The 23,314-nt window shown below is 58.8% G+C and overlaps 3 protein-coding genes across 3 annotated transcripts; all 3 read left to right on the plus strand.

Moving 5' to 3' along the window:
• Window positions 1–1,262: 1,262 nt before the first annotated feature.
• D1bLIC (cytoplasmic dynein 1b light intermediate chain, D1bLIC) lies at window positions 1,263–4,469 on the plus strand (the record flags this gene model as incomplete). Its single annotated transcript, XM_002952111.1, has 8 exons — window positions 1,263–1,362; window positions 1,495–1,589; window positions 1,836–2,003; window positions 2,302–2,597; window positions 2,892–3,053; window positions 3,386–3,546; window positions 3,764–3,810; window positions 4,230–4,469. 8 exons carry the CDS (start codon window positions 1,263–1,265, stop codon window positions 4,467–4,469), a joined length of 1,269 nt encoding a protein of 422 aa, XP_002952157.1.
• A 2,055-nt stretch (window positions 4,470–6,524) lies between these two features.
• On the plus strand, window positions 6,525–12,480 carry VOLCADRAFT_105379 (uncharacterized protein; the record flags this gene model as incomplete). The annotated part of the gene is made up of 4 exons (XM_002952112.1): window positions 6,525–6,544; window positions 7,227–7,449; window positions 7,875–10,319; window positions 12,227–12,480. The coding sequence occupies 4 exons, from the start codon at window positions 6,525–6,527 to the stop codon at window positions 12,236–12,238; spliced, it is 2,700 nt and encodes an 899-aa protein (XP_002952158.1). The 3' UTR covers window positions 12,239–12,480.
• A 3,734-nt stretch (window positions 12,481–16,214) lies between these two features.
• Window positions 16,215–16,792, plus strand: mrpL33 (mitochondrial ribosomal protein L33). The gene has a single exon (XM_002952113.1). The coding sequence runs from the start codon at window positions 16,371–16,373 to the stop codon at window positions 16,542–16,544; it is 174 nt and encodes a 57-aa protein (XP_002952159.1). The 5' UTR covers window positions 16,215–16,370; the 3' UTR covers window positions 16,545–16,792.
• Window positions 16,793–23,314: the final 6,522 nt, after the last annotated feature.

A 23,314-nucleotide genomic window follows, 5' to 3' on the forward strand; every position in this document is an offset into this window, starting at 1 on the left:
CTGGCGGGCTTCTTCCTATTCCAGCAATGAAACGGGACCTACACGGTTCTCGGCATAGTGTACGCAGGTTTTTCATTACTTCATGATATGAACGCCACGCAATGAGCCCGAAAAAGTGAGGTATCGGTGAGGAGCCCAGCACGCGTACTTGCGTTTGCTCGTATCCAACGAGGTGCACATTCATTCGTGCCCGAGTTGGGCATCATCGACGCGCGACACGTGTAACGCTCGAGCGAGTCAGCGGTTACTTGTCCGCTACCCCCTGCATACGGCATTGTCCGGCGTTCTTGACGAAGCATACACGCACGTACCAGTAGGTAAAGAAACAGGTAGACCAGACATCAGAGGTAGACCAGGAGCCTTCCCATGCCAGCCCCTGCCGACGGTGCGGGGCCCGGCGACAGCTAGGCCTGATCTCGAAATAGAGATCAGGTGTGGCGTGGTCTGGCCATCGTCGGGGTTCTTGGCACTCTCGGCATGCCTCGCCTGCATCGCTAGGACATGTTCCCGAATCCTGCATCGTTCCAAATGTAAACGGGTCGGCGAAGCTGGGACTAAAAGCTCAGGACATATCGCCTGTCTGCCCTGGCGCGTCTGCGCCTACGGCGTCCTTCTTCCTTGTGAGACATGATGGACCCATTACGGGGCACTAACGTCATCATCCCATGGTGGACGCTATTGGATTGAAGGATTTTCGTCTCCCACACCTATGCCAGCCGCTGAAAATGGGTGCAGTTGCAAACCCTTACGACAAGCGGGACTCGAACGGCTCTCCGCAAATCCTGGGTGACTTCTATCATTTGCAACGGTGATATTTCATGTGCGCACAAGCCTGGCGAATAACCTCCGTTTCTCCTATTACAACAAACGTTGTACGATGGAACCTAACGGAGTTAGAGACAGACCTGAACATCGATCAGGCTACGTTTAGGCTAGATGCACCATATTCTTTCCTACGCTGCCTGTTAGATGGGCTATTAACGTGACCGAGCATTAAGCGGGTGACGCGTTCGGCTGGCCTTCCGTGTTCACATTCCGTGCATAATTGATGAAGGATACCATTGTTTACAATTACAGAATTACATTACATGCCTTTGGCTGTCTTACGGCGTTAATAGGAGCAAACGCGACTTTGACGTGAGCGGCGCCTTGCAAAGCTCGACGTGAAGAAACTGTATTTTTATTAGAGCATCACTGCGGCCTGCTGCTGCTAGTGTTTCGCAGCAGGCCGTGTGGAAGCCGCTTAGCGAATTCCGGACAACATGGCTTTGGCTCCAATGCTCCCGGGGCAAGCCATTAAGACCGCAGGGAGTATTTGGGCAAAAGCTATAGAGCAAGCAAACGAGGAGAGGAAAAAGCCAGGTGCGTTTGGTAACACACAGCCGCACATGTCGTCTTGATGGCCTGGTCTGAAGCCGTGCTATATCCGGAAGTGGTATGAACGCTGTGACGCATTTATAAATCAATTCTCCGTACCTTCTCCCGTGTGCGCAGGCGCCGACGGCCGAGGTGATGCGTACTGCTACTTCGTGGGGTCAAGGGCGTCAGGGAAGAGCACCTTGCTCAATCGCTTCCTCTATCCAACTCGCGTAGGTCGTGGACGCTTGCAATTGAAATTATTCCGGTTTCACCCATGCAATAGCCTGGTCTTGCGCCAGCCCCCTTGGGGCCCCAACCATCCTGCATCCTGGGCCCCCCTGCAAAGTCTTGCGCCACCATGTGACAGCACCAACGAACTTCGTCCCTCCCGACATGCATGTAACTGCATGCTTCGGAAAAATACTTAACGCCTCTGTTGGCACACTCTCTAAGACGACCTACGGGCATTGTTGCAGGCTGAAGTTCCAAAGCCTTCTGAGGGTATAGAGTACACGTATGCGCGCAAGCCCGCTGCATACGATCATGAGAAGAAGGACTTGGCGCACATATGGGAGGTCGGCGGCAGCCAGGAGTTTGCAGAGGAGATTGCCAACTCAGATCAGCTGTTCTTGACAGCGAAGCAGGTGCGGCTCTCCCATGCTGTGATGCAGGAACGGCCTGCTGCAAAACGCCGTTCCACGCTTTATGCCGTAAGGTTGGCATACAGAGCTGCTCTGCGACAATTGAAAAGTTCTTCAGGTTGCGGACCGTGATCCGGAACCCAATCGGCCCCGCAGATCACTTGACAAGCCCTGGCGTGCATGGGTCAGGTCGGGTTTGCTTCACATGCGATGCCAAGCGAGCCTTCTAGCGGTCTCACTTTACTGACAAATATGCATCTCTGCCTCACCTTGCTAATACACGTTACGCTGGTGAGCGCAGGTGACAACAGCCGTGGTGGTCATCGTGGTGGACTTGTCGGACCCGGCTGGCATTCTGCCCACTTTGTTGTATTGGACGGAGCAGGTCAAGAAGAAGCTCACCGCGACGTACGAGAAGTTTGAGAAGAAGGGGCTACAGCTGCCAGAGCAGCTCCGCCAGCGTGCCAAGTCTAAGCTATACGCCAGCAATGAGGACAAGGACGCCGTGTACCATAGCGGCATCTCGCTGGTCATTGCGGCGACGAAGTACGACGTGTTCAAGACCTCGGATCCTGAGGTCAAGAAGGTCATGTCCCGGTGCGTGCAGATGAGGGTGAAAAACGGGACGGGGCACATGAAGGGATGACACCGACATGCGGTACCGGACGAGAGGCTTGGTTGGACGCAGGAAGGATTGTTAATGAGTGTTGGAAGGTAGCTGTTGGTAGGGTTCGCACCTTGGCGCCGTGTTGGTGCCAACGTCAGTAGTAAAATGGTCGCGCAAGACTGCAACGCATGAGAGCTTACATGCGTGACGCCGTTGGAGAGCAATAACTTTGCCTGCCTACCTGCCTACCTGCCTGCTCACTGAAACGGTGCTTGCGATCGCAGAGTCCTGCGTTACATTGCGCACGCACATGGTGCCTTCCTCTGCTACCTGAGCGGCCTCCACGGCGGCGGCGGCGACGGCAGCGCCGCCGAGGACGCTGCGTTGCTCGACAACTTCACGAGGCTCATGAACCACCTCATCTTCACGGGACTGGAGAAGAAGCCGTGAGTAATGTGGATATGGCAAATCATCAGAGAACACGAACACCTGCGATATCCGGAGGTTGCAAGGGGTTCGCCGCAAAGAGTGGACTGCGATCCCTTATACGGCACACGGCTTTGGGGTCCTCGGCGCATTGCTCCTGAATCGCCTGTGGGAAGGTGGCAAGGGGTCTACTGAGGAATCCCCACCGGAATGACGGCACCTCTTATTGCATGGTTGAGAAGGCGCTATCTTGGGACTACGATCCTACCAACAGCGATGTAAACATGTGCTCTTACTTAAAAGCCGCTTGCCACCGGACAAATCCCTGTCCTTGCCGTGTATGTGCCGACAGAGTGCTCAAGATGCAACCCATGTCGGACCACAATGGGCCCATCATGATGCCGGCGGGAGCAGACACATTCAAATCCATCGGCAGGCCGCGCGGCGCAGCGGAGGGTAGCGTGACGGCCGGCTTGGCGGAGTGGCGCGAGCTATTTGAAAAGATGTTCCCCGGTGAGCAGAGGGTCCGCAGGGGATACTTGCACGTCCCGACCCGGTTGGCGTAGTCGGGTTTGAGGATTGGACCGTGATGGCAGCTCCATCCAATGTTTAGCAGCGTGCCATAGGCAGAGGCGGCTGTTTTCCCTGCCACCCTGCCGCGGTGGCGCTGTGCGCTGAGTTGTTGCTGTGTCGAACAAGTCTGTCTGTATTTCCTTGTGCTTGGTTGCAGGCGTGCGTGAGAAGGAGGCCAAGATGTCCGCCAAGGGAGCTAAGTTCGTCATTCCGGATCAGTACAAGGAAGAAGGCGCGTGGGGCTTGTGCCCTTGTAGCACTGAAGATGCGTCTGCGACTGCGCTTCATCCACGTCGTGCAGCTGATGTTTCCCTTCCGATGTCTTGTGTGCAGTATCCGGGCGCATATCGTGTGCTTGCCTGCATTGGCATAGGGGCCGCCAGGACTTCCCATCCCGCCTTGTGGATACTGATACCCTTAAGACTGAATCCCGTTGCCAAAGACGCGCTGCATTTGTGCACAACGCGTTGCGTGCCGTGCATCGCATCGTGACCAGAACTGTGTGACAGCAGCTGACAGAGCTGGACTTGCCAGTTGCGACACGCTTGCTGGGCTCCAGCGCGAGCGTGGGGAGTCCCTCACCACACCCCTACCTGTCGTGTCGTTCCTGACTCCGTGCAGAGGTTGATGCCGTGCGGCACCGGAAGCTCACGGAACTGGACAACTTCCGCAAGGAGCAGGTGGCGGCTGTGGAGGCCGCGAAGAAGAAGGCACTCATGGCAAAGGCCCAGCAGCAAGACGCAGCTGCCAAGAAAAAGGCAGCAGCTCCAGCTGGAGGTGCCAAGCCTAACGGCACATCCAAGGTGAAGGCGTCTGGTGATCCCACGACACCTCGCCGGCCTTCGGGGGCCGGGGCCTCTTAAGAGGGCTGAATTCTGATGTGCGTGATAGGGGCCCTGATGGGGACATTGCACGCGCGACAGCTAGGTGTGGGCCAGCACAGACCGGGGGATACGGTCTGTGCTGTTTCGTATGGCTGGGAGTGACATCACTGTCACGGCTGTGGTAGACATGTGAAAGAGCTCCACAGCCTGGACACATGGGACATAGACGTGCGTGCGCATAAGGTTCTGAGCGGTCTTAACTACTGCGGCGGTATCGCCAAAGGCAGGTGGGGTTTCATACCGCTGGCGGGATGGCGGGCGGCGATTACATGGGGTGATTCTGTACATATGTGTTCGACTCTTTTACCCTGACGCAAGCAGCTCAGCATAGTGTTCCGCACATGGACATGCATGGTGGCCGCTGGAGTAGGCGTTTTTCCCGTTTCTAGCTTTTCGAGCTGCGGGAGACTGGTCCCTAGGACGCTCGGGTGTGGGCACAGCGGGTTCCAGGCCAAGGTTTTCCCTGTTGACGTATCGCGGTTGGCAGCTCACCGGACATGGGCAAACGGGGGCATCTTGCGCTCTGCCTCCACTTCGCGGAGGGCTTTTGTGATGACATGCGACAGGGGAGCCTCGCAGGTTTCGACAGCTGAACAGCTATTTAGTTGGGTGTTGTCGTGTCCGTGAACAACGGCACCTGTACTGGAGCGTCCTGGGAAATGCCGGACGCTGCAGTTTACTGCAGTTTTGATTGACAACCGACTCAGCAGCGTGGCAGATTGCAGCTATGGTTAGTTGCGCGGGCAGGCGTGGAAAGGCACAAGTAGAGCGCAGGTCATAAGCTAGTGCGTGTGTATGGCCTACTTATGTTATTGCGATGGTGGCCCGCGGAAACATGTAATAACCCAGAATGCTGCCGTAACTTGGTGCCGCGCATCCGCTTGGGAGGCTTCGTTCCTTCGAGAGACCCTGTGTTCCGCAGTAGGATTGCACTGGGCTGGCCACGAACGTACCCTAATGACATGTTCGCTGCCACTGCCTGTATTATTGCGGAGCTTTCTGTTGCTTTACGCGTGTATGTATTTGTAGCCTTGATTGGAGCACAACATTCGCGCGCGACAGCCGGAGCCTATCCCCGTGCGACGCAAAGGAAATGCAGAAGACACACGCACATTTGCATATGGGGATTATTAGACGTCTCACAGTGTCAACGGGGTTCATCCCTTTCCAGGGAATATCATTGATTGTTCGCCAAACATTGTCAATGTGCATGCAAAGCATGAAATCACCTACGTCAATCAAGCGTTATCGTTCATTCAGCGAAATGGCTACAGTCAAAAGACGGCGATCAAAATGTACTGCATCCTTGGCGTGCAAATTGGTACTCATCTAACGCGTTCCTAGGTAGGCCTCGTAACATGACCATCACTTATTTATGTGCAGCAAAACAGGTCACACATTAAACTTAAGCCTCATCAGCAGCAATAACGACAGTCTTTTTCGTGTTCCTGTCCACATCCCGAACTGCCTCGTTTTAATCAAAATGCAGAACCTTATTTTTAAGAACAAAAATGCATGGTCCGTCAATCTATGCGTGCCAGGTCGCCGGCAGACGCTTCAGACGTGACCGCCTGAGGCAAAAACACTAATTACTTATCTGTAGGACCAAGTGTGCTGAACGCCCGGCGTTGCGTCCTTTCTGGAGATTTGCGAAATAGGAAGGTATTCAGCTGCGAATGAGGACTGGGTCAACCTTAGAGCTCCAAATACAAGGTGCGGTTCACTTTTCATTCTTCTCGATTGTGAAGGGATGTAGGGCCCTGGGTCACGTACCCCGCCGCTTGGACGAGTCGTCGAGCGCCAGCGTGTACGGTGTGGCATAAAACTCTGTTGAATCCGTGCTGCAGGTGCACGGACTGGCGCCACATCGAAAGATGAACCAACTCGGTCTCTTGGAGGGAGCGGCGGAAGGAGGAGCACGGGCGTTCAGCTAGGCCACGACAGGTAGGGGCTCCCCCAAAGGGCCATATTACAACCACAGGTTCAGGCGCCATACTATATTACGGCAACTGCGTACGACGCCGATGGTGTGACATGTGTCCTATGGGGAGGGGGTGAGCCATTACACGTAACGCTTGCTTGCATTGTGCGTTAATCATATACGTGCAACGACGTGACTGTCAGTGACAGCGGGCAGATTCCTAATTTCGGCGCGTACTCAGATGGTGACCCCTGCAACGCCGTCGTGTGCGCTCTTCATGCACGGATGGGTACCTCACTGCATCGCCTGCATCGCCTGCAGAGTCTGGTCGGCATGCGGCTCACGTGGCACTGCACAATCCCATTAGCCACAACCCGATGAGCCGCTGCGGCTCTGCTGCCCTCCCCCCCTTCCCCCCAGTCGCCAGCCTCTGCAACCCGCTCGAACACGCGAAGTCATTCGACTGCTTTCCCAAACCCTTAGTCCCTAAGTGTTAGGACTGCCTTCAACGGAAGATGCTACGCATGTTGATGTTGTTACAGGGTGGTTAAGCTTCACCAGCGGCCTCCTTCCCGAGGCAGTTCCCTGCTCTCCCCTGCTAGAGGGGCACCCTAAGCCATTCACCCCATCCGACTTCAGAGTGTATTCGTTGGGTTCGGCAACTCACCACCAGCATCCAACCAAATCTAGCGGATCAACGGCGCGTCAACTTAGTTCCTGGTCAGCTCGCGAGTCGCATGTTGTTTGTATGCAGCGAATGGATCAGCACGCAGGTCTAGTCAGGGATGACGGCCGCATCATCACCTCGCCCTCAGCATCAAACGACTCAAATATGAAAACCGTCGCAGGTCGGGGCCGCACCAACCCATCAGCCCTTACCTGAATTCCCTGGCGTACGGCAGCCATGAGCTGCTCGGCGGGCGGCGTAGCGCTGCGGGGACTTCGGGGGGCAGAGGACTGGCAGCCGGGGCGTCCGCGGCGGTGCAGGAGGCGCATCAGCGGCTGGAGAGGCTCCTAGGGCCCCAGCAGCAGCTGCAGGTCAGGACACAATATAAATATAAATGGAATGGGGAGTACAAAGGGGAAAAACCGCATACTCAGACGGGGAGGGGGGCCATGTAGAGTCATGTTGCTCATGGCGTTATTGGAAAGCGTTGCGATATGCGATCTGAACCGATGGCATTTGCAGCAAGCTTTTTGACATTGCCGCACCCATTCAGCAGCCGAAGCGGACATAGGTTTGCCACTTCCCTTGCTATGGCGTCCTTAGCGACAGCCGGGATGTGGAAATAGCTTTGTGGGGTACTCTTGGTCTGCTGAAGCTGTCAGGAGGGCGCTTGTACGCCACTTCCAACCTCCCCACATTTCAGAACTTAACGACATGACTTGGTGCGCAGCTGCAAAGTCTTGAAGGCGCAACCCCACCAAAGGGCCGCTGCGCTGCGCCCTCATCTTCGCTGCAGGGTACGGGCACATCGGGATCCGTGAAACGCCCCATTTCAGCTCCCTTGACCTTCGGCGCACCGATAGGCGCGACCAGTGGCGTCGGTGGCAGTGGCAGTGGCGCTGGCGGAGGGGCTTCCAGCAGTGCCGCCGTCAGCGGGTCCAGCGGCCACCGCGGCACGACCTCGCGGCCGCGGCCGGCTTCCGCTAGCCCGCTGCAGTCGTCAGGCCCTAAGGGCTTCTCATCCGCCGGCCTCGCGGGCGGCGCCCCGGCTGGCGGCAGCGTCTCGCTGCTGTCCACGGCCCCCGCCGCCATGTGCCAGGTGTCCTCATCCTCAGCCGCATCCAACCACCGGGTGAGCTCCAGGAGGGGCCACTCGGCAGCAGAGCAGCCAAGCAGCGGGGTCACGGGGGTGATCAGCTCGGGACACAATGTCGCCGGGGCCTCCGCTGCTGACGGCGATGACAGGGGTGCCAAGGCCCGCCTGAAGTCGCCGGCGGGCGGCAGGAGCACGGTGATAGCCAAAGAAGCTCTCAGTGAGGCGGTGTTGGGGTCGTCTGCCGACGTTCTGCTGGACGGCAGCGCATCCATGCCCACACTGCTGCCGTCAAGCCTTGCGTCCGCGTCGGGGTCTGGGAGCGGCGGCGGCAGTGCGGTGGTGGGGATGTCGGCGATGTCGTCAGGCCGCGGGCGGTCCCAATCGGCCGCTCTGACGACGTCCTCCTCTGAGAAGCTCCTGGGCGCCAGTCGGCTATCCCTCACCACCACCACGGGCCGCAGCGCGGGTCAATCGGCGTTAAGAAGTGCGTCACCCAGCAGCAGCAACTCCCCCAAAACGAGTATCGCTGCAGGATCTGGATTTGGGTCTGGGTCGCACGGGTCACTAGGGTCAGCCACGACTGGGGCAATTAAGTCACGGGCGCAGACGCGTCGCAGAGAGAGCGGGGGGGATCCGTCCGGGAGCAGCGGCACGGGCGTATCCAGTTCGGGGGCAGATGGCGCTGGCGGCGGCCGGACGGCCATGGCGGCAGCCGGAATGGCTGCGGGCACCACCACAACGCTGAAAGTGGGTCATGTGGTGGACACTGGTCGGACAGCTTCAGGCGGCAGGGGTAGCGGTAGCGGTAGCGGCGGGGTCGGGTCGCGGTCGGCAGGGCCGGAGGGCCGCACGCATCGCAGCGGCGGGAGCAGCCACGGCCATTCCGGCGACGGCAGTAAGGTCCGCACGGCGACCACTGGGGGGGAGCGTCAGCATGTCCCGGGGCCCCGGTCGCCCACCTCGCCGTCGGGTCCCGCTGCAGGCCCCGCTGCCGCAGGGAAGGCGGTCGGCGGCCGCTCATCCTCGCGCAGTGCTGTAGGCAGCAGTGGGGGCGCCAAAACAGCGACACCGGGTGGTGGCAGTGGCAGTGGCAGCAGCAAGGTCGCTGCCAGGGTCAGGCGGTCGTCTTCAGGTCAACACGAGCCCATGGGTGCCGCAACCGCGGGGACATCGGGTGGCTTGGCGGGAGAGTTCGTGCTGACAGGCACCGCAGGGGCCAGGGGCAGCGGCGCAGCAAGTGGCGGCGGCGGCAGCACCAGCAGTAGCAGCAGTAGCCTTTACAACGGTGGCGCAGGAGGGCGGCCCTCCTCGTCTGAGCGGAGTCGGCGCCGCTCTACTGCGACCAACACTACCACCACACCCACACCCGCAGCCACCACGGGTCGCCCCGGGGGTGTGGAAGCAGTGGCAGTAGCAGCAGTAGCAGGTGGCAACACCGGTGGACACGTCATGGGTCCTGGCGCCCAGTTTCGGGATGCCGCCGCCAGCCATACCTCCTCCTGGCCCTCCCCCATGTCGTTAACCGGCGCAGCCTCGGTCTCCGCCGCCGCCCTCGGGGACAGCACGGGACACCGGATTAAACCTCCTAGCATCGACCTATCGGCTCTCATGGCGGCATCTGCCGGCTCCGAATCCACACCGGGAGCGGGGAAGCACGCTGCCTACGGCGCCGTCGAACCCGCGAAACCATCTGTCGCAGGCGCTGCCGCCTTCCTGTCTGGCGGCCGCCGCGCCTCGAGCGGCGATTTCCCTGCCATGACAGAGGCTCGTGCGGCTCCCCCCCTGTCGCCCACACCGGCGGGCTCGTCGGGGGATGCCGGCCGCTTCCAGGTACCCGGGTACCTGGACGAGCAGGCTGCACCGCCGCCGCTGCTCCTGCTGCCCACCCGCTCACCGCTGCAGTCACCACGCTCAGTTCTGGGGCTGCCCCGTCGGAGCCGGGGCGGCCTCGGCAGCGGAAGCGGGGGGGCGCTGTGGGCCAGTGGCGGCGGGCTTCCCGCGGCTTCTCGCTGGGCCCGCAGCCCGCCGCTCCCGTTGCCGTCGGATGACAGCGCGGCCCTCTCGGCTGTGTGCAGTGGGGTGATGCCGCCGTCAGCCGTCGTGATGCACGACCTGCAGGCGTCGGCGCACGGTCTGATGCTGCAGGTGGGCGCATGTACGAGCAGCTTCATTGAGGTCCTGTGTGAGCGTTACGTGGAGGTGTACCGGGCGGGCCGGAAGGCGCAATGAGGCGGGGAGGTTGGGAGCCGGCGGCCCCTCGGGTTGGGCGCCCTAGCCTCCTCCCCTGCTGGAAGGGTCTGCTGGGGATGTACGGCAGGGGCGACCCAGGGCCTGTTCAGGCTTGAGAGCAGAGCTGCTGCTGCTGCTGCTGCTGCTGGGTACAGGCTCGTTGGCTGTCAGATGCAGCGCTGGGGGTCCGCTGCGGGGACCCTGCCGTATGAATTCGTACAACATTGCTTTCGCACTCCATAAGTGGGTCCATCAGACAGCAGCACGAAGCCGTGCAGTACGAAGATCAGTACGGCGCTGCACCGCATAGGGCGGCACTGTCGTAATCGTCGTAAGCCGACCTTGGTTACAGCTGCTCAGGCAGATTTGCAGGGGCTTGGGGGAGGTACGAGAGGTGGAGATGCGTAATGTGATGGAGCAGGTTCATGTGAGGGCCGGAGGAGAGGGGTGTGGCTGTTGTGCTGGGTTGGGAAAGCGTGCCCTTCGAGGCGCTGCGGTAATTTGCGCAGGTCGGAGCAGCGGGGAGCACCTTCATATATCATCAGCTTCAGAGTAGACAGCTGCTGCACTAGTTAGGGTTTTAAAGTTCTGTTCTCAAGGGTTTGGGCTCCAGGTACTCGATGTGAAATCTTGGGGCAGTTTCGCGACAAATACGATGTATATTCGTGTGTGTGCGTACGTATGAGCTATTTTTCCCTCCAACAGCACGCCAATGCAGCAGCTGGATGGGACTCCTCATACGAATGATTTCCGCTTTGACCTCTTACTGCGTTTGCTTACGCCCCGTTTGGCCTTTGACGCCTTGTCCCTCTTGCTTTGATGCCTTTTGGACGTTATTGCAGCAGAAGAGCTTTAACCTGGTCGCGTATAGTCGTGTTGTCTGTCCAGTGGCAAGAGTTGGCGTTTGCGCAGTTTTTTTCAGCGTGGGGCCCAAACTACCTGCCTACGCAGATTTGCGTGAGATCAGAACAGATAGTTTTAAAGTTTTGCCTCCCTCCAAAACGAGTGTGTGTGTATGCGTGTGTGTTAACTAGGCGCGCATAGCATGATGGCATATCACCTGACACGAAGGACATATACATGATGACCGAACGAGCAGCCCCATGTTCCTTCCACCCGACCACGGGGGGAACTAAACAGCGATCACTCGGGTTATGGCAGCGAAATGGCCCGCTTATGCATGTGCCACATTGTGTCAGTCTGTTTTCTGCGACCCTGACCACGTGACGTTTCTTTCCGAGTTTACTTCTGTGGGCCTGCTGTGCGCCAATTGAGGGGGCTGTGCGCGGGTAATTCTTGGGGCAGAGGAGAGGGGCGGCTGGGAGACTTCATGGCGGACCCCGCAGTTACGAATGAGGGTTACGGGGTCTACAGCCCGGTCGGTTCGTATAGTAACAGGAGAACGGCATCCACGGTGCTGAGTTCTTACACACACACTCCTGAATTCAACTTGATGCGCAACATGTCGAGCAAGACAATGCAGCAGGCTTTCTGTTTTATAGGGCTTCTCATTGCCGCGGGTGCTGCCCTGGTCTTTTTGAGCGGCTTTCCGGGAAAGAGTTGATGATGGAGCTTGCGTAGCGCTTCAGGATGTCCCCATCTCCCGTGGACTATCCGTGGCGTGTAACGTGCGGTTGGCCTTGAATTAGTATCGCGAGTACAGTGAATTGCGGTTGGCGAAGCCGGCAAGGAAGCCAGCTGCGGTTTCGAAGATTCCTTAATCTGAAGGCTAGCATGTGGGCTGAGAAGCTGCAGTCGCTGTGCGACGTGTAGCTATACCCCCTCACCCCCCCTCCACACACACGCACCGGTCCACTGCTCAGGGCCGTCGGTGATCACCGAAGCCCCTGGAGCTCCCCACCCGCTGCGAATACCGGAGTGGCTGCAGTGAAAAGCTGCCAGCAGAACTACCTGTCAAAACACACAGTCACCGCACCTGGCCTGCACTTCGCTGGGCGGCTAGTGCGCGCTGAGACCGCTAGCAACACCCCCTGTGTGTACACCACGATGGACACGCCCCACCCGCAAACGCCGGGCACCTTCCTCGACACGCCGCACTGCTTGTTGGTTCGCTAACTGAAAAAGCCTCCACAGAGGCAGTCCCCAGACTCCCTACACACCCCTACATCTGCATCCAAACCCCAACTGCCCATAATGACATCTACACATTGCACCTACGCCAGCAATCCGCATCTACAACCCCCCAAAGTTAAACCCGCCCCGCAGCCGCTGCTACACCTCCATCACCGCCCCGCCCAGGCGCGCGCGCAGGGGGGGTCCTCTCCACCAATATCCTGAAAAGAGTGCCGCGCATGAGCCTCCAGTCTCCTGCAGTTGGGAGCCCCCGCACCGCACCGCAAAGCACGGAGGTGCCTTGAGTTGCAACAGGGTTCATCTGACTTCGGGTTTGCTCCAGGGGCTCTGCGCCCCCCTGGAGCCCTCCTGAACCATCCAGGCTGTCGATCAATCCGTCCATCAGTGGACGGGCCCTCTGGCCCATCGGAGGATAGCTCTTCAAGGAGGTTGGATTCTCGGCGCACTTCGTTTGCAAGTTCATCGCCACGTCACCTCACACTTTAATATGGCGCGGCACATGAGCGTCGAGTAACCTTCATCGCAAATCCGTAAAACTTGGACAAAGTTTGCACGTGCGCAAGTAGGACTCAAAAGCACAACTACAGGACCACAGCTACCAGGTTCATACCTACCACTCCGCTTCGTCTCTCACCAGCGCTCCGTGCGGGACCCCCTCCCTCCCTTCCCACACACAACACGTACCTGAACTCACGCTCCGTGGCGGGTATCACAGTTCGCTCTAGCTCCGCAACCGAATCGGTGACAGCGCGCGCCGCATTCTCCAGCGGGGTCTGCCGTACACAACAAGGATAAGGCAGTACAGGTTAAAACGCATCATGCCACAGCAGACGATACTCCTGACACCACCGCCAGCAGCACCGTTGCCTGCTAACTCACAACGCGCATACGGCACTCTGCGAAAACGACGCAGAAAATACGGTGATAGGATTGACGTACAGCGGTGGCATCGTTGTTGCTTGTGACTGCCTTGCACTTTGTTTTGGGCCCATTTCCCTGATCCCGTGTGTCTGCATATGTGTGTGTGCTGCATCCTTCTTTCAGACCTGGAGGGCGCCTTCTGCAGTGTCGTCAACTGCAGGGCACAGACTCCCCCCCTCCCGCCCGGTCATCCCCTCGCCCTCGCCTGCATCCTCTCGAGCTGCCGAGCCAACTCCTGACCACTGGCATGAAACTCGGACTGCACATCCTGTACGATCACGTCCAGCTCCTGCCGTACATGCTGCGCCTTCTCGCGCACGACATGTCGCGCCGCTAGCAAATCCCCCTCCTCCAGGCCGTACATGAGAGCTGCGCCCAGTGCAGGGCCCACCAGGATGGTGGGCACCAGGTCTGCCGGGTCGGGACGGGTCGGTTCGATCCTCAAGTCGGTGGAACCTCAAATCCCATCCTTATCAGCTAGCGGACAAGCAGAGGGTCACGCTACCACAGCGCGTGCGGTGTGCCAACAAGCAGGGTGGTTGGACTCCCCCGGAGCGCAACGAACCCTTCGCGTGAAGGCAGAAAGTTAACTGAGCACATGTGAGCAAAGAGAAAAGACTAGGGACGTTTTCCGCATCAAGGATATCGCCGCATCAGGTGCAGCAGCGACAGTTAGTAGAGGTGTTGTTCGGAAGATGTGTGAGCGCATGTGGGGGCAAATGCAGGGGTCACAGGGACACACGGCGGCGGCGGCGCGCCGGTCCCAACTGAGAGGGCAGGAGCTGCTCAACAAAGGGGCGTTACAGAAAACCAATCAAAAGCGAAGGGCCTTAAAGCTGTGAGGTGGTTTCCATAACATGCGCCGTACGTAGATATGTTTGTGTGTGTCTGGGGTTTTCCCGGGGCCAAAGGAGGCGGCTAAGGTGCTAACCCCGACCAGCTCGTCCGGCAGGGCAGGTACGGCACCTGCACGCCCTCGCTCACCCCGGGCCTGCTAGTCCCTTCCCACACTCCGCCACCAACATCCGTTACATATCGAGTTCAGAACTAGTCCTACCGAGGTTGTTAGGTAGTTAGGTAGTTAGATAGCCCAGCGCACCTAGGAGAGGGCGTGTCAGGATGTTTAGGACCGGAATGCTGTTTATAATCTTCTTGGTCAGACTGACCGTGATAAGGCCCGCCAGCATGGCAGCGCCGTATCTACAGCAGGAGTGAAAACCGAAAGCAAAAGAGGAATTTTCAAATGGAACCACGATGTGGGTGACATGTGGACAGGAACACGTGACAGGGCAAGCAAGAAATACACGTGGTGGGTAAGGATGGGCCTCCGAGCTGGCAGCCCCCACACGCTTCAAGTGCCCCGACACTACTAGCCCACTAGATGAATTTCTAAGGCGGCCTCGAAGACAGAGGATAACGCTGGGACAGCGCGTGGTGCTATTATGGCAGTCAGGAGGTGGTGCGCAACGCGTCACTTACTTCGCTTTGCGAATTGAGGCCTTACGACGATTCACGCATTTGTGATCTGGAACTACCACGACCTTAGGCCGTCTAAACTCGCGTCCAGCCCAAGGAAGAGGCACAATCGGCAGGATGGGGGCGGGTGCTGCCAATCCGCTTGGAACAGGCCACGACATTAGGCGATGCGCAACTGGTTAAGCAGGAAGATGTTGCAAAAATATGTTACAGAGTTTGCCCTTGATGTCTTGCCAGGTCAAATGGCCTGTCAGTGAGTGGATGTGATGATGCCCTGTGTAGCTACCAACCCAGTAGCGAAGGTGAACCAGCCCAGAGATTATAGGCCGATCACCTCCTCCACGTGTTGTGGGAGTATGGCAGTTTCAAGGCTAATAATTTCAGCTGAGGTTGAGCGTGCTGGACAACCTCGCAACCTGTACGTGCTGCTGCTGTGTGTGTCAGTCTGTCCTTCCAATCCAATTACAAAAATCGAGCCAGTATTATTTTGCAATATGTGCTTTCATCGCTCACCAGCCTTCCAGAAGGAAGGTGGATCGTCGGCTGCCGTACAGACAAGTGAAATGGCTGTATGACAACGCGCGATGACGTTAATTAGAAGCTTTTGCATCTTATCATAAGCACAATTTCCACTCCACCAACCTGTTATGTACATTCGGTACAGCTCAACATGCCGATTTCGTGTATCACTCAGCCCGGCATTCTTCTAGTGTGCAACTTTCCTGGAGTAGTCCACCCTGTACGCAGGTGCGATGCCCAGAGACACCTCAGCAGCTGCTTAACAAGGGCCGCTGTGTTACTGCCGGCTGGTACTCCCAAACATGGGAAGAACGAAGATGGAATTATCCGGCCTCACAGTTCGTGCATCATGGCAGAATAAGCTTACCAAGTAGTAAGCCTCGCAACACGGCAAACTTTCCTTGTCCTATTCAATGAATCAAACATGCGCAAGCGTGCCACTGCATGTTTCGACTTGTACACGGCGTCAAAATTGTCGCGTGTTAACCCGCGTGTTAAGGAGAGGCGATATGCGTAACATGGGTCTGAAATACCATACTCCCACTCGTGACCTCCAAGACTTCTCGTGTTTAGGTGTTTGGATAAGTAAGGCAAGCTCTGGGGTAGGGACGCCGGAGATAAGTCAGATGGACCATACAGCCGTGAGTTTGGGCCATGGCAGATCCCTGTTGGGATGGAAGAAAACCGGAGTTATTCCCGCTTGATTATGGCTTCGTTGATCGTAGCTAAATTGTACGGCGCCACACCATATGCCAAACAGGTGCGCCAGGTTCTTACCTAGGATTTATCCACCCTGATAAGCTTACGAGTTTCATGATAAGAACTGTCATAAGATACTGGCGTCGCCGACGATCTTTGGCCTATGACGGAGTGACAAGACACTTAAACTCCTACGTCTCGTGATATTCCTTTTATTGTGTGACGCTTGAGGATAGCAACGGCATATTGCTGGCCGCTATGAGCGGGAAAAAGGGCGCCCGCCTACTCGTCAAGCTTGTCAGCACCGCCAAGACTGGATTCTTCTACGTTACAGAAAAGAACCCCCGGAATACTCCTTGGAAGATCAAGCTCATGAAGTATGATCCAAAAGTTGGGAAGCATGTCCTATTTGAGGAGCAAAAGCTGAAATGAGACTCAATGGAGGTAGAGGTTGAGTTCACAAGGGTGTTTCGGGCTGGATTTCTTGGACCTTGCCGAGGGATGGACATGGGCGCTGAGATATGGCAAGGCGTGGCCGAATCTTATATGTACATTTACACTGTGACCACAGCGTGCTTCCACCTTATAACTGGTTTAAAGATGGGACGTTGAAAAGGGGCCCCTTGATTGGTAACGGGTGTCGTATACTGTGCACGCGTGTAACACACAAATTGGTCCTTATTCGCGTCCTGTCGTAATAATTGTCCCCCCCCCCGCAACGCATGAGTGACGTAAGGTCAAGGCCGGCGGTGACAACCGCATGATGTACAGGCATGAGCATAAGACAGCCTGCCTCGGCTTGGGCTACCAGGCTTGTGCCATCAGTCCCAAAGCTGGACATCTCGTAAGTCCTTGTTCTTATGGCGGTTGTGGTAGTGGATGCAGCCAAAGGCCCTACACACCCAGACATCCACTCCCTTAACGTGCCAGCTCGCATCCCCCCTAACCATGCTCGTCTCATTATTATTGGTCAGTTAGTTTGGATTTAACAGAACATGTTGCGAAGCGCGGCGCTGCACTGTACTATACGACTTATAAAATCCATTGGCCCAGTACGGGCACAGGTTGCACTACGTGTGCAATGCGGCCACGACGGTACAGCAAAGACTTTTAGGCAGCGGCGGTCGACAGGTTGCCAAGATGCTTTTTCCAGGCAGCGGCTGCTGGACATTACCTGGTTCTCTGATAGGAGGAAAAGATATCGTGGAGGAGCTCCAACACTGTTTGGTAAATCATGGTGGTGTGTCCACGCCAATTTCTCCCTTCACCCCGACTAGAGAGGGATACACCACAGCAGCAGGCACATAGCCCCGGGGGTGATGTGGCCCCATGGACACCGAGGCCATGATGTCACGTACCTGATCAGGACATGGTGTGCGGTCCACACCAGCTGTGACTCAACCCCCAACAACATACACACCAGCTGTGACTCAACCCCCAACAACATACACACACGGAAGCCGTATCGGCAGTAGCTACGCAACACAACAGCGCCACGCAGGCGCTGAGTCCCCCTGCAGTTTACCAGTGATTTACCATATCACACCACACCGCTGTGCGATCCACCGAGCCAATGCAACCCAATTCTCCCGCAGTCCGTCAAAATGAGGCATCACGGTGGAGGAGGTCAACTTACTTAGGGTGCAATGGCAGTAATAATACGAAATTGCTAGCGGAATGTTGGATCCGTTAGCAGCGCAGAACATCGCACATACATACGCGCATACAGGACGGCAGGGTGTGTGGATACCCCCATGTGCCCCAGACTCGCTCTCTTCACCCCAGACTCGCTCCCTATCACCATATCTGTACGTCCCCTCACCCTCGCTCTCCCAGCTTCTGTAGCAGTGTAAGCTACAGCATTCAACGCAGACGACACACCGCGACCGCGACGGCCTAGCAGTCTGAATTTAGACACCCAGCCCCTCGCTTCAACACTGACGTGACTGAACCCCACCTCCCCCCCCCCCACACACACACACCTGCAACCCAGCTCACAAAAAATGTTCACACCGTCCGACATGCGCTAGGGTGCGCACCTCCGGACCCAACCAGCCACAGCCACAACCGAAATATCGTTATCATAAATCATTCACTCCTATATCATTATCAGCGCCCGACACCACCAGCACCACGAGCCAGGTGGCAGCACCAGCCCGAGGACACCACCACCACCATGTCATCGTCGGAAGGAGGGCAACAGCGGGTCCCCATGAATTTTCTTTTAACCTCATCGTTCTAGTTTCCTTCCTTCCATGGGGCTACACGTCCCCGCCTCCTCCTTGGCCGCCTCCTGGTGGCGCCGCTGACCTAGCTGCTGCTGCCGCTCGCGGTGCCGTCGTCGGCTCCAGAAGGGTTGCTGCCGCCGCCCCCGGGCTGGTTCCCGGGTCGACCCGCACACCGCCTTCCGGGCGAGGCACTCGGAGGGAGGCCAGCAGCAGCTGAAGGGCCTCCTGCGGGCGGTGACACAGCGGGGGGGAAGAGGGAGATCGGTGGGATGCAGTAAGGACCACCAGTAGCAGTAGCAGTGGCAGTAGCTCCCGCACAAAACACGCAACGCAGAGCGGGTGAGAGAGCGTGAAGGTGGCCCACATGGATATGAACACGGATGCGGAGGTGAATACGGAGGTGGCCCGTTGCCCCTTTCAGACTGGCAGCACAAGGGAAGGGAAACCTCATGACTCCCGGGGCGCAAAGGGGAGAGCCAGCGGGAAGGCTGCTCACAGGCCGACCGCGGCGACCACCTGGGGACCCCCCCCTCCACTCTTCCCTCTGTGCCCCACCAACCACCGCAACCGCCCACACAAGGGTGGCTACCGCTCCCCACACTCTTCCAAAACGCGATGCTGCACCCGCAGTACCTGCAGCTGTTGCTCCGAGAGCTGTTGCGGCTTCACAACTGCGCCGCCACCGCCACCGCCACCGCTACCCCCTTCTCCGCCTGCTGTAGTGGCGGCATCCCCCCCCTCCGCACCGATACCCTCCGGACCCAACACGGCGGCGGCGGCAGAGGAGGCGGCTGGCGCTGCCGCCGCCGGCTCTTGACCCGTCAAGGCAGAGAAGTCCCGGAGTCCCTGGGAGGAGGCGTCGTGCTCGGCCTCGTAGTACGGCACACCTGACCCAGCCGCTGCCCTCCCTGTCAGGCTGTCGTACGCCATCAGAAAGGCAGCCCGCTCCCCCTCCTCTCGTGCCAGCAACCCGGCGGCCATCTCCGGCCCCAGGGAGGACAGCTGAACGCCACCCTCCAGCCAGCATAGCAACGAGTCGCTGTCGTACCAGGGCCGTACGACCACGTCGGCCTGTGCGAACTCTCGCTGCGAGGGAGGGAGAGGACGAGCAGGAGCAGCCGCACCACCAGGGAGAGCGGAAGGATGCGCAGGACGGCGTGAGGTAAGAGGTGGGGTGATGTTAGTTGGGGAGGGAGGTGCTGCTGCTGTTAATGCTGCTAACGATATGCGTTGCGACCGGGTGGCGGATGTAGTCTGATGAATAGCTGGATGAATAGATGTACGACGGCCCCAACGTACAGCCAGTGCCCCACCCTCCTCACGGGCCCATACCCCGCGACGTGCTCCCCCTCCCACCCCCCACCCCCCACCTGCTGGTCCCCCGCCCTGCCCTGCACCGCGTGACGTGATGGGTCAAGGGAGGGATGTAGCTCCAATTTGAGCACCAGTACGGCGGAGGACGACCCGGACTTGGCTGTAGCAGGGCCCGCCGGGGTGGAGGACCTCTCAGCTGTTTCTGCCGGAGGCGCCGTGGAAGGGGAGGCTGAAGACGGAGATAAAGAAGAGAATGGAGATGGTGATGTGCCCATCGTGCCCCTCATGTCGGGTGTAGCGGTGGCGGCCTCCCCCCCACCGCACCCTGATGTTTCCCCCCCTCCGTATGAAGAGGGCTCCACGGGGACCAACACCTCTAACTGCTGCTGCTGCTGCATCATATTGGCAGAAGAGGAATTGGTGGTGGTGGTGGTGGAGGAGGAGGAGGTGGAGGATGACAGCGCGACATGTTCAGTAAGCGGGACGTTGTCACCGCCGATGGAGGACACCTCCATCCCCGTCCCCGCCCCCGTCCCCGCCAGCAGCCCAGGGGTGACGGCGGCGTCCGAAAGCTTCCTGAACCTAGCTGCCCTGTACGGCATATCGAAGCGGCCTAAGGCGGAGGGGGAAAAGGAGGGCGCACCAGGTGGGCAGGGGGGGGGAAGACGACCTTCAGTGTGAACGGTGCGGTGCGGTGGTTGGTCCGTGCCGAGGGTAAGGGTGAGGGTAAGTGTGAGAAGAGGGCTGGCCGGAAGACGGGAGGGAAGCTGTGTGTGTATGTGTGTATGTGTACCTGTGTATGCATGTATGTATGTATGTATGTATGTATGTATGTATGTATGTATGTATGTATGTATGTATGTGAGAATAGATGTATGTAGGTGAGGGATGGAAAGGATATGACCAACAGACCCAGCTGCCGATCGAATTGCCACAACGCCGCGAGACAGACGGCACGCGTGGAGGCCACTGGTAACCCAATGGCCCCCTCCCCCCTCCCCAACCCCCAATCAGCCACCCCGCACCGCACCGCAACAAAACACACACCCGCGCATACCGGGAGTGACCTTGCCCTGCGCTATCCGCTGCAGGGTGAGGCCCGCGAGGTGCTCCGAAACCGCCCTCTCCACTGCCAGCCCACGCAAAACGGCAGCTAGCGGCAGTTCGGACAGCACCGCCCGGGCCGCCGCGTTCACTGGTCGACAGCCCACAACCTCCACCTCCTCCTTCGCCTCCACCACACCGGCTCCTCCCTGCCGCTGTCCTTGCTGCTGGCCCTGCTGCTGCTGCTGGTTGTGTGCTACAACTACCAACTGAAACTCGGGCCAGGAATCCAGTACAGCAGCCTGGCGCTCCGAATCCAGGGAGGGGTTCCCCGACGGCATCAGGCCCCCGGGTACGGCACCCTCCAGCCAGCGGGGTACGACCCCACTGGCGGAGGTGACCAACCGCGCTGCCGGGGTACCGCTCACCTCCAGCCACATGCGGCCCTCCACAGCCGCCTCTAACCTCCGACACACGGCCGCTAGCTCACTTGCAGACACCCCCCTAGCGGCTGCAAAGCCGCTGCCTGCATGGTGTTGTGGAGTCCCGTCAGCCTCCGCCGCGGGCATGGACCGCGGCAGCGCGGCCGCGACGATGTCATGGCGTGGGAGCTGTACGGATCTTACCGCGGAGGCCGAAGCGGCGGCGAAGCGGCCGCCGCCGCCAGCGGGTCCCGCCGCCCGCATCATGGCGTCCAGGTCGCCGCCGCCAGCCTTTATCGCCGCCGCCAGCGGTACGGCAAGTAACGCCAGCAGGCCGGCCGCGCGGACTACGGAGCCCGCGGCGCCCTGCAGCGCCGACAACAGCCGCTCCAGCGGCGACAGTGTCGCTACGACAAGCTTCTGTGGCTGTATGCCGTACAAGTCCGGAAGTTGCTGCGCCAGGTCGGTAAAGATGTAGACCAGGGACATCAGCTGCGCCCTCGTCAACATCAGCGGAGCACACCAACGCACTGTGCTAGCTGCAGCTGCTGCTGCACCCCGTGGTGGTGATGATGATGATGATGGCGGCGGTGTGGGTCCTCCCCCCCGGGGCCGCAGGGGACTGCTGGGCGGGAAGTTGATTCGGGAGGATGTGCCCGCGGCGGAGGGCCCCGAGACTTCGGTTGTCAAGGAGGCGGAGCCCAGCGCCCAACGTAGCTCGTAGCAGCTCATTTGGTGCTCCTGGGGGAGATGGGAGGACGAGGCGGCGGCGGCAGTAGCGGCGGCGGAGGCGAGGCCGCTGACGGCAGGGGAGCCTCCGACTACTGCCCCCGGCGGGACACCCCCGGGTGCTACTGCCGCCGCCAGACCTGAAGATCCGAGCCCGCTGCCGGATACAATCGGACAGTAGCGGATTTGGACAGTTGAGGAGCCGGCGGGAAGCCACTCGCCAGGCGTGGTAGTAGCAGTGGCCGAACCTGCGGCGGCAGAGGAAGATGGCGACGACGATGCCGTACCTCCGCCCAACGGCGACGCCGGTGACCCCACCGCCGCTGCAGCCACCGCGAGACTGGCAGCTCCCGCACCCTCGCCGACGTGACACGGCAGTAGCTCCAGCAACGCCATCACAAAGCGCCGTAGCTCCTCAGGCGGTACGACAATATGTAAAGTGGTCTCCGTCTGTACGGACGTCCTGCCAGTGCCGCCGCCGCCAGGAGCGGATTTGGCGCCAGCGTCACCGTCACCGCTACTGCCGCCGCTACTGCCCGTGGTCGTCGCCGTGGCGGCAGTAGTCCCCGGGATGGTCAGTCCAGCTGGCAGGGGTGCGTCATCGAAGTCCAAGCTGCTCATAGAGGTCAGGGAGGATATGTCCAGGTCGTCAACGGCAGCGGCGGCGGCGGAGGGCGGTCTGGCGACACTGGCTGCGGCGGCGCGGCCCGCGGCCTCGGCCTCCAGGATTCCCACGTACGGCACCTGCTCCGCTGTCAGGACAAGCGTTATAGATGCCGTACGGCAGGACTTGGGCATTGGCGCGTATCGGTCCCATAGCCGGTACGCCTCCCGCCAGTACTCCCACTCGCCCTTACTGACAACCTGAGAGGGGGAAAGGAGGAGAGGGGAAAAAAGAGAGACATGGAGTAAGGTTACCTATCAAGGTCCATAGCCCGCATGTGGTACAACATGGGTTCAGAATACACCCTTACTAAGACGACATAATTGCCCAACCCGTGATATCCATAGACAAGCCCTGTCTAGTACCATCTCGCAGTTAGATTGATCTGAAGGCCTCGACCAACTTCACTTTAACAAACTGAAAGGGTCCCTTCTTAACAAAGCCAACTGAGTCGTCTCGATCCAATACTAGAGACAGTGGGGCTCCAAACCCTTATATCGCCTCCAAACCCTTATATCGCCTCCTAAAGGTGTTTCAAACCCTAGCCTGCTTGGAAGCAGGCAGGTCATCACCACCAGAACTGGGACAAAGTTCAGCGCACACTTTCGCAATAGACGCAATGCCCCGTACTTTGGCCCCCGCACCCTGTACCTACGTCTTGACCGCCTTTTGATGCTGCTTGTCCAGCGGAACGCCCATGCCTGCGCCCGCTGGCGCTGCCCTTTGTGGACTCGTAGCAGGCACAAAGATATGTTCAATACACTTCATATAGTCAAATATTCATCAATTGGAAAATCATTC

Source organism: Volvox carteri (assembly GCF_000143455.1).
Source record: "Volvox carteri f. nagariensis unplaced genomic scaffold VOLCAscaffold_28, whole genome shotgun sequence".
Classification (NCBI taxonomy): domain Eukaryota; kingdom Viridiplantae; phylum Chlorophyta; class Chlorophyceae; order Chlamydomonadales; family Volvocaceae; genus Volvox; species Volvox carteri.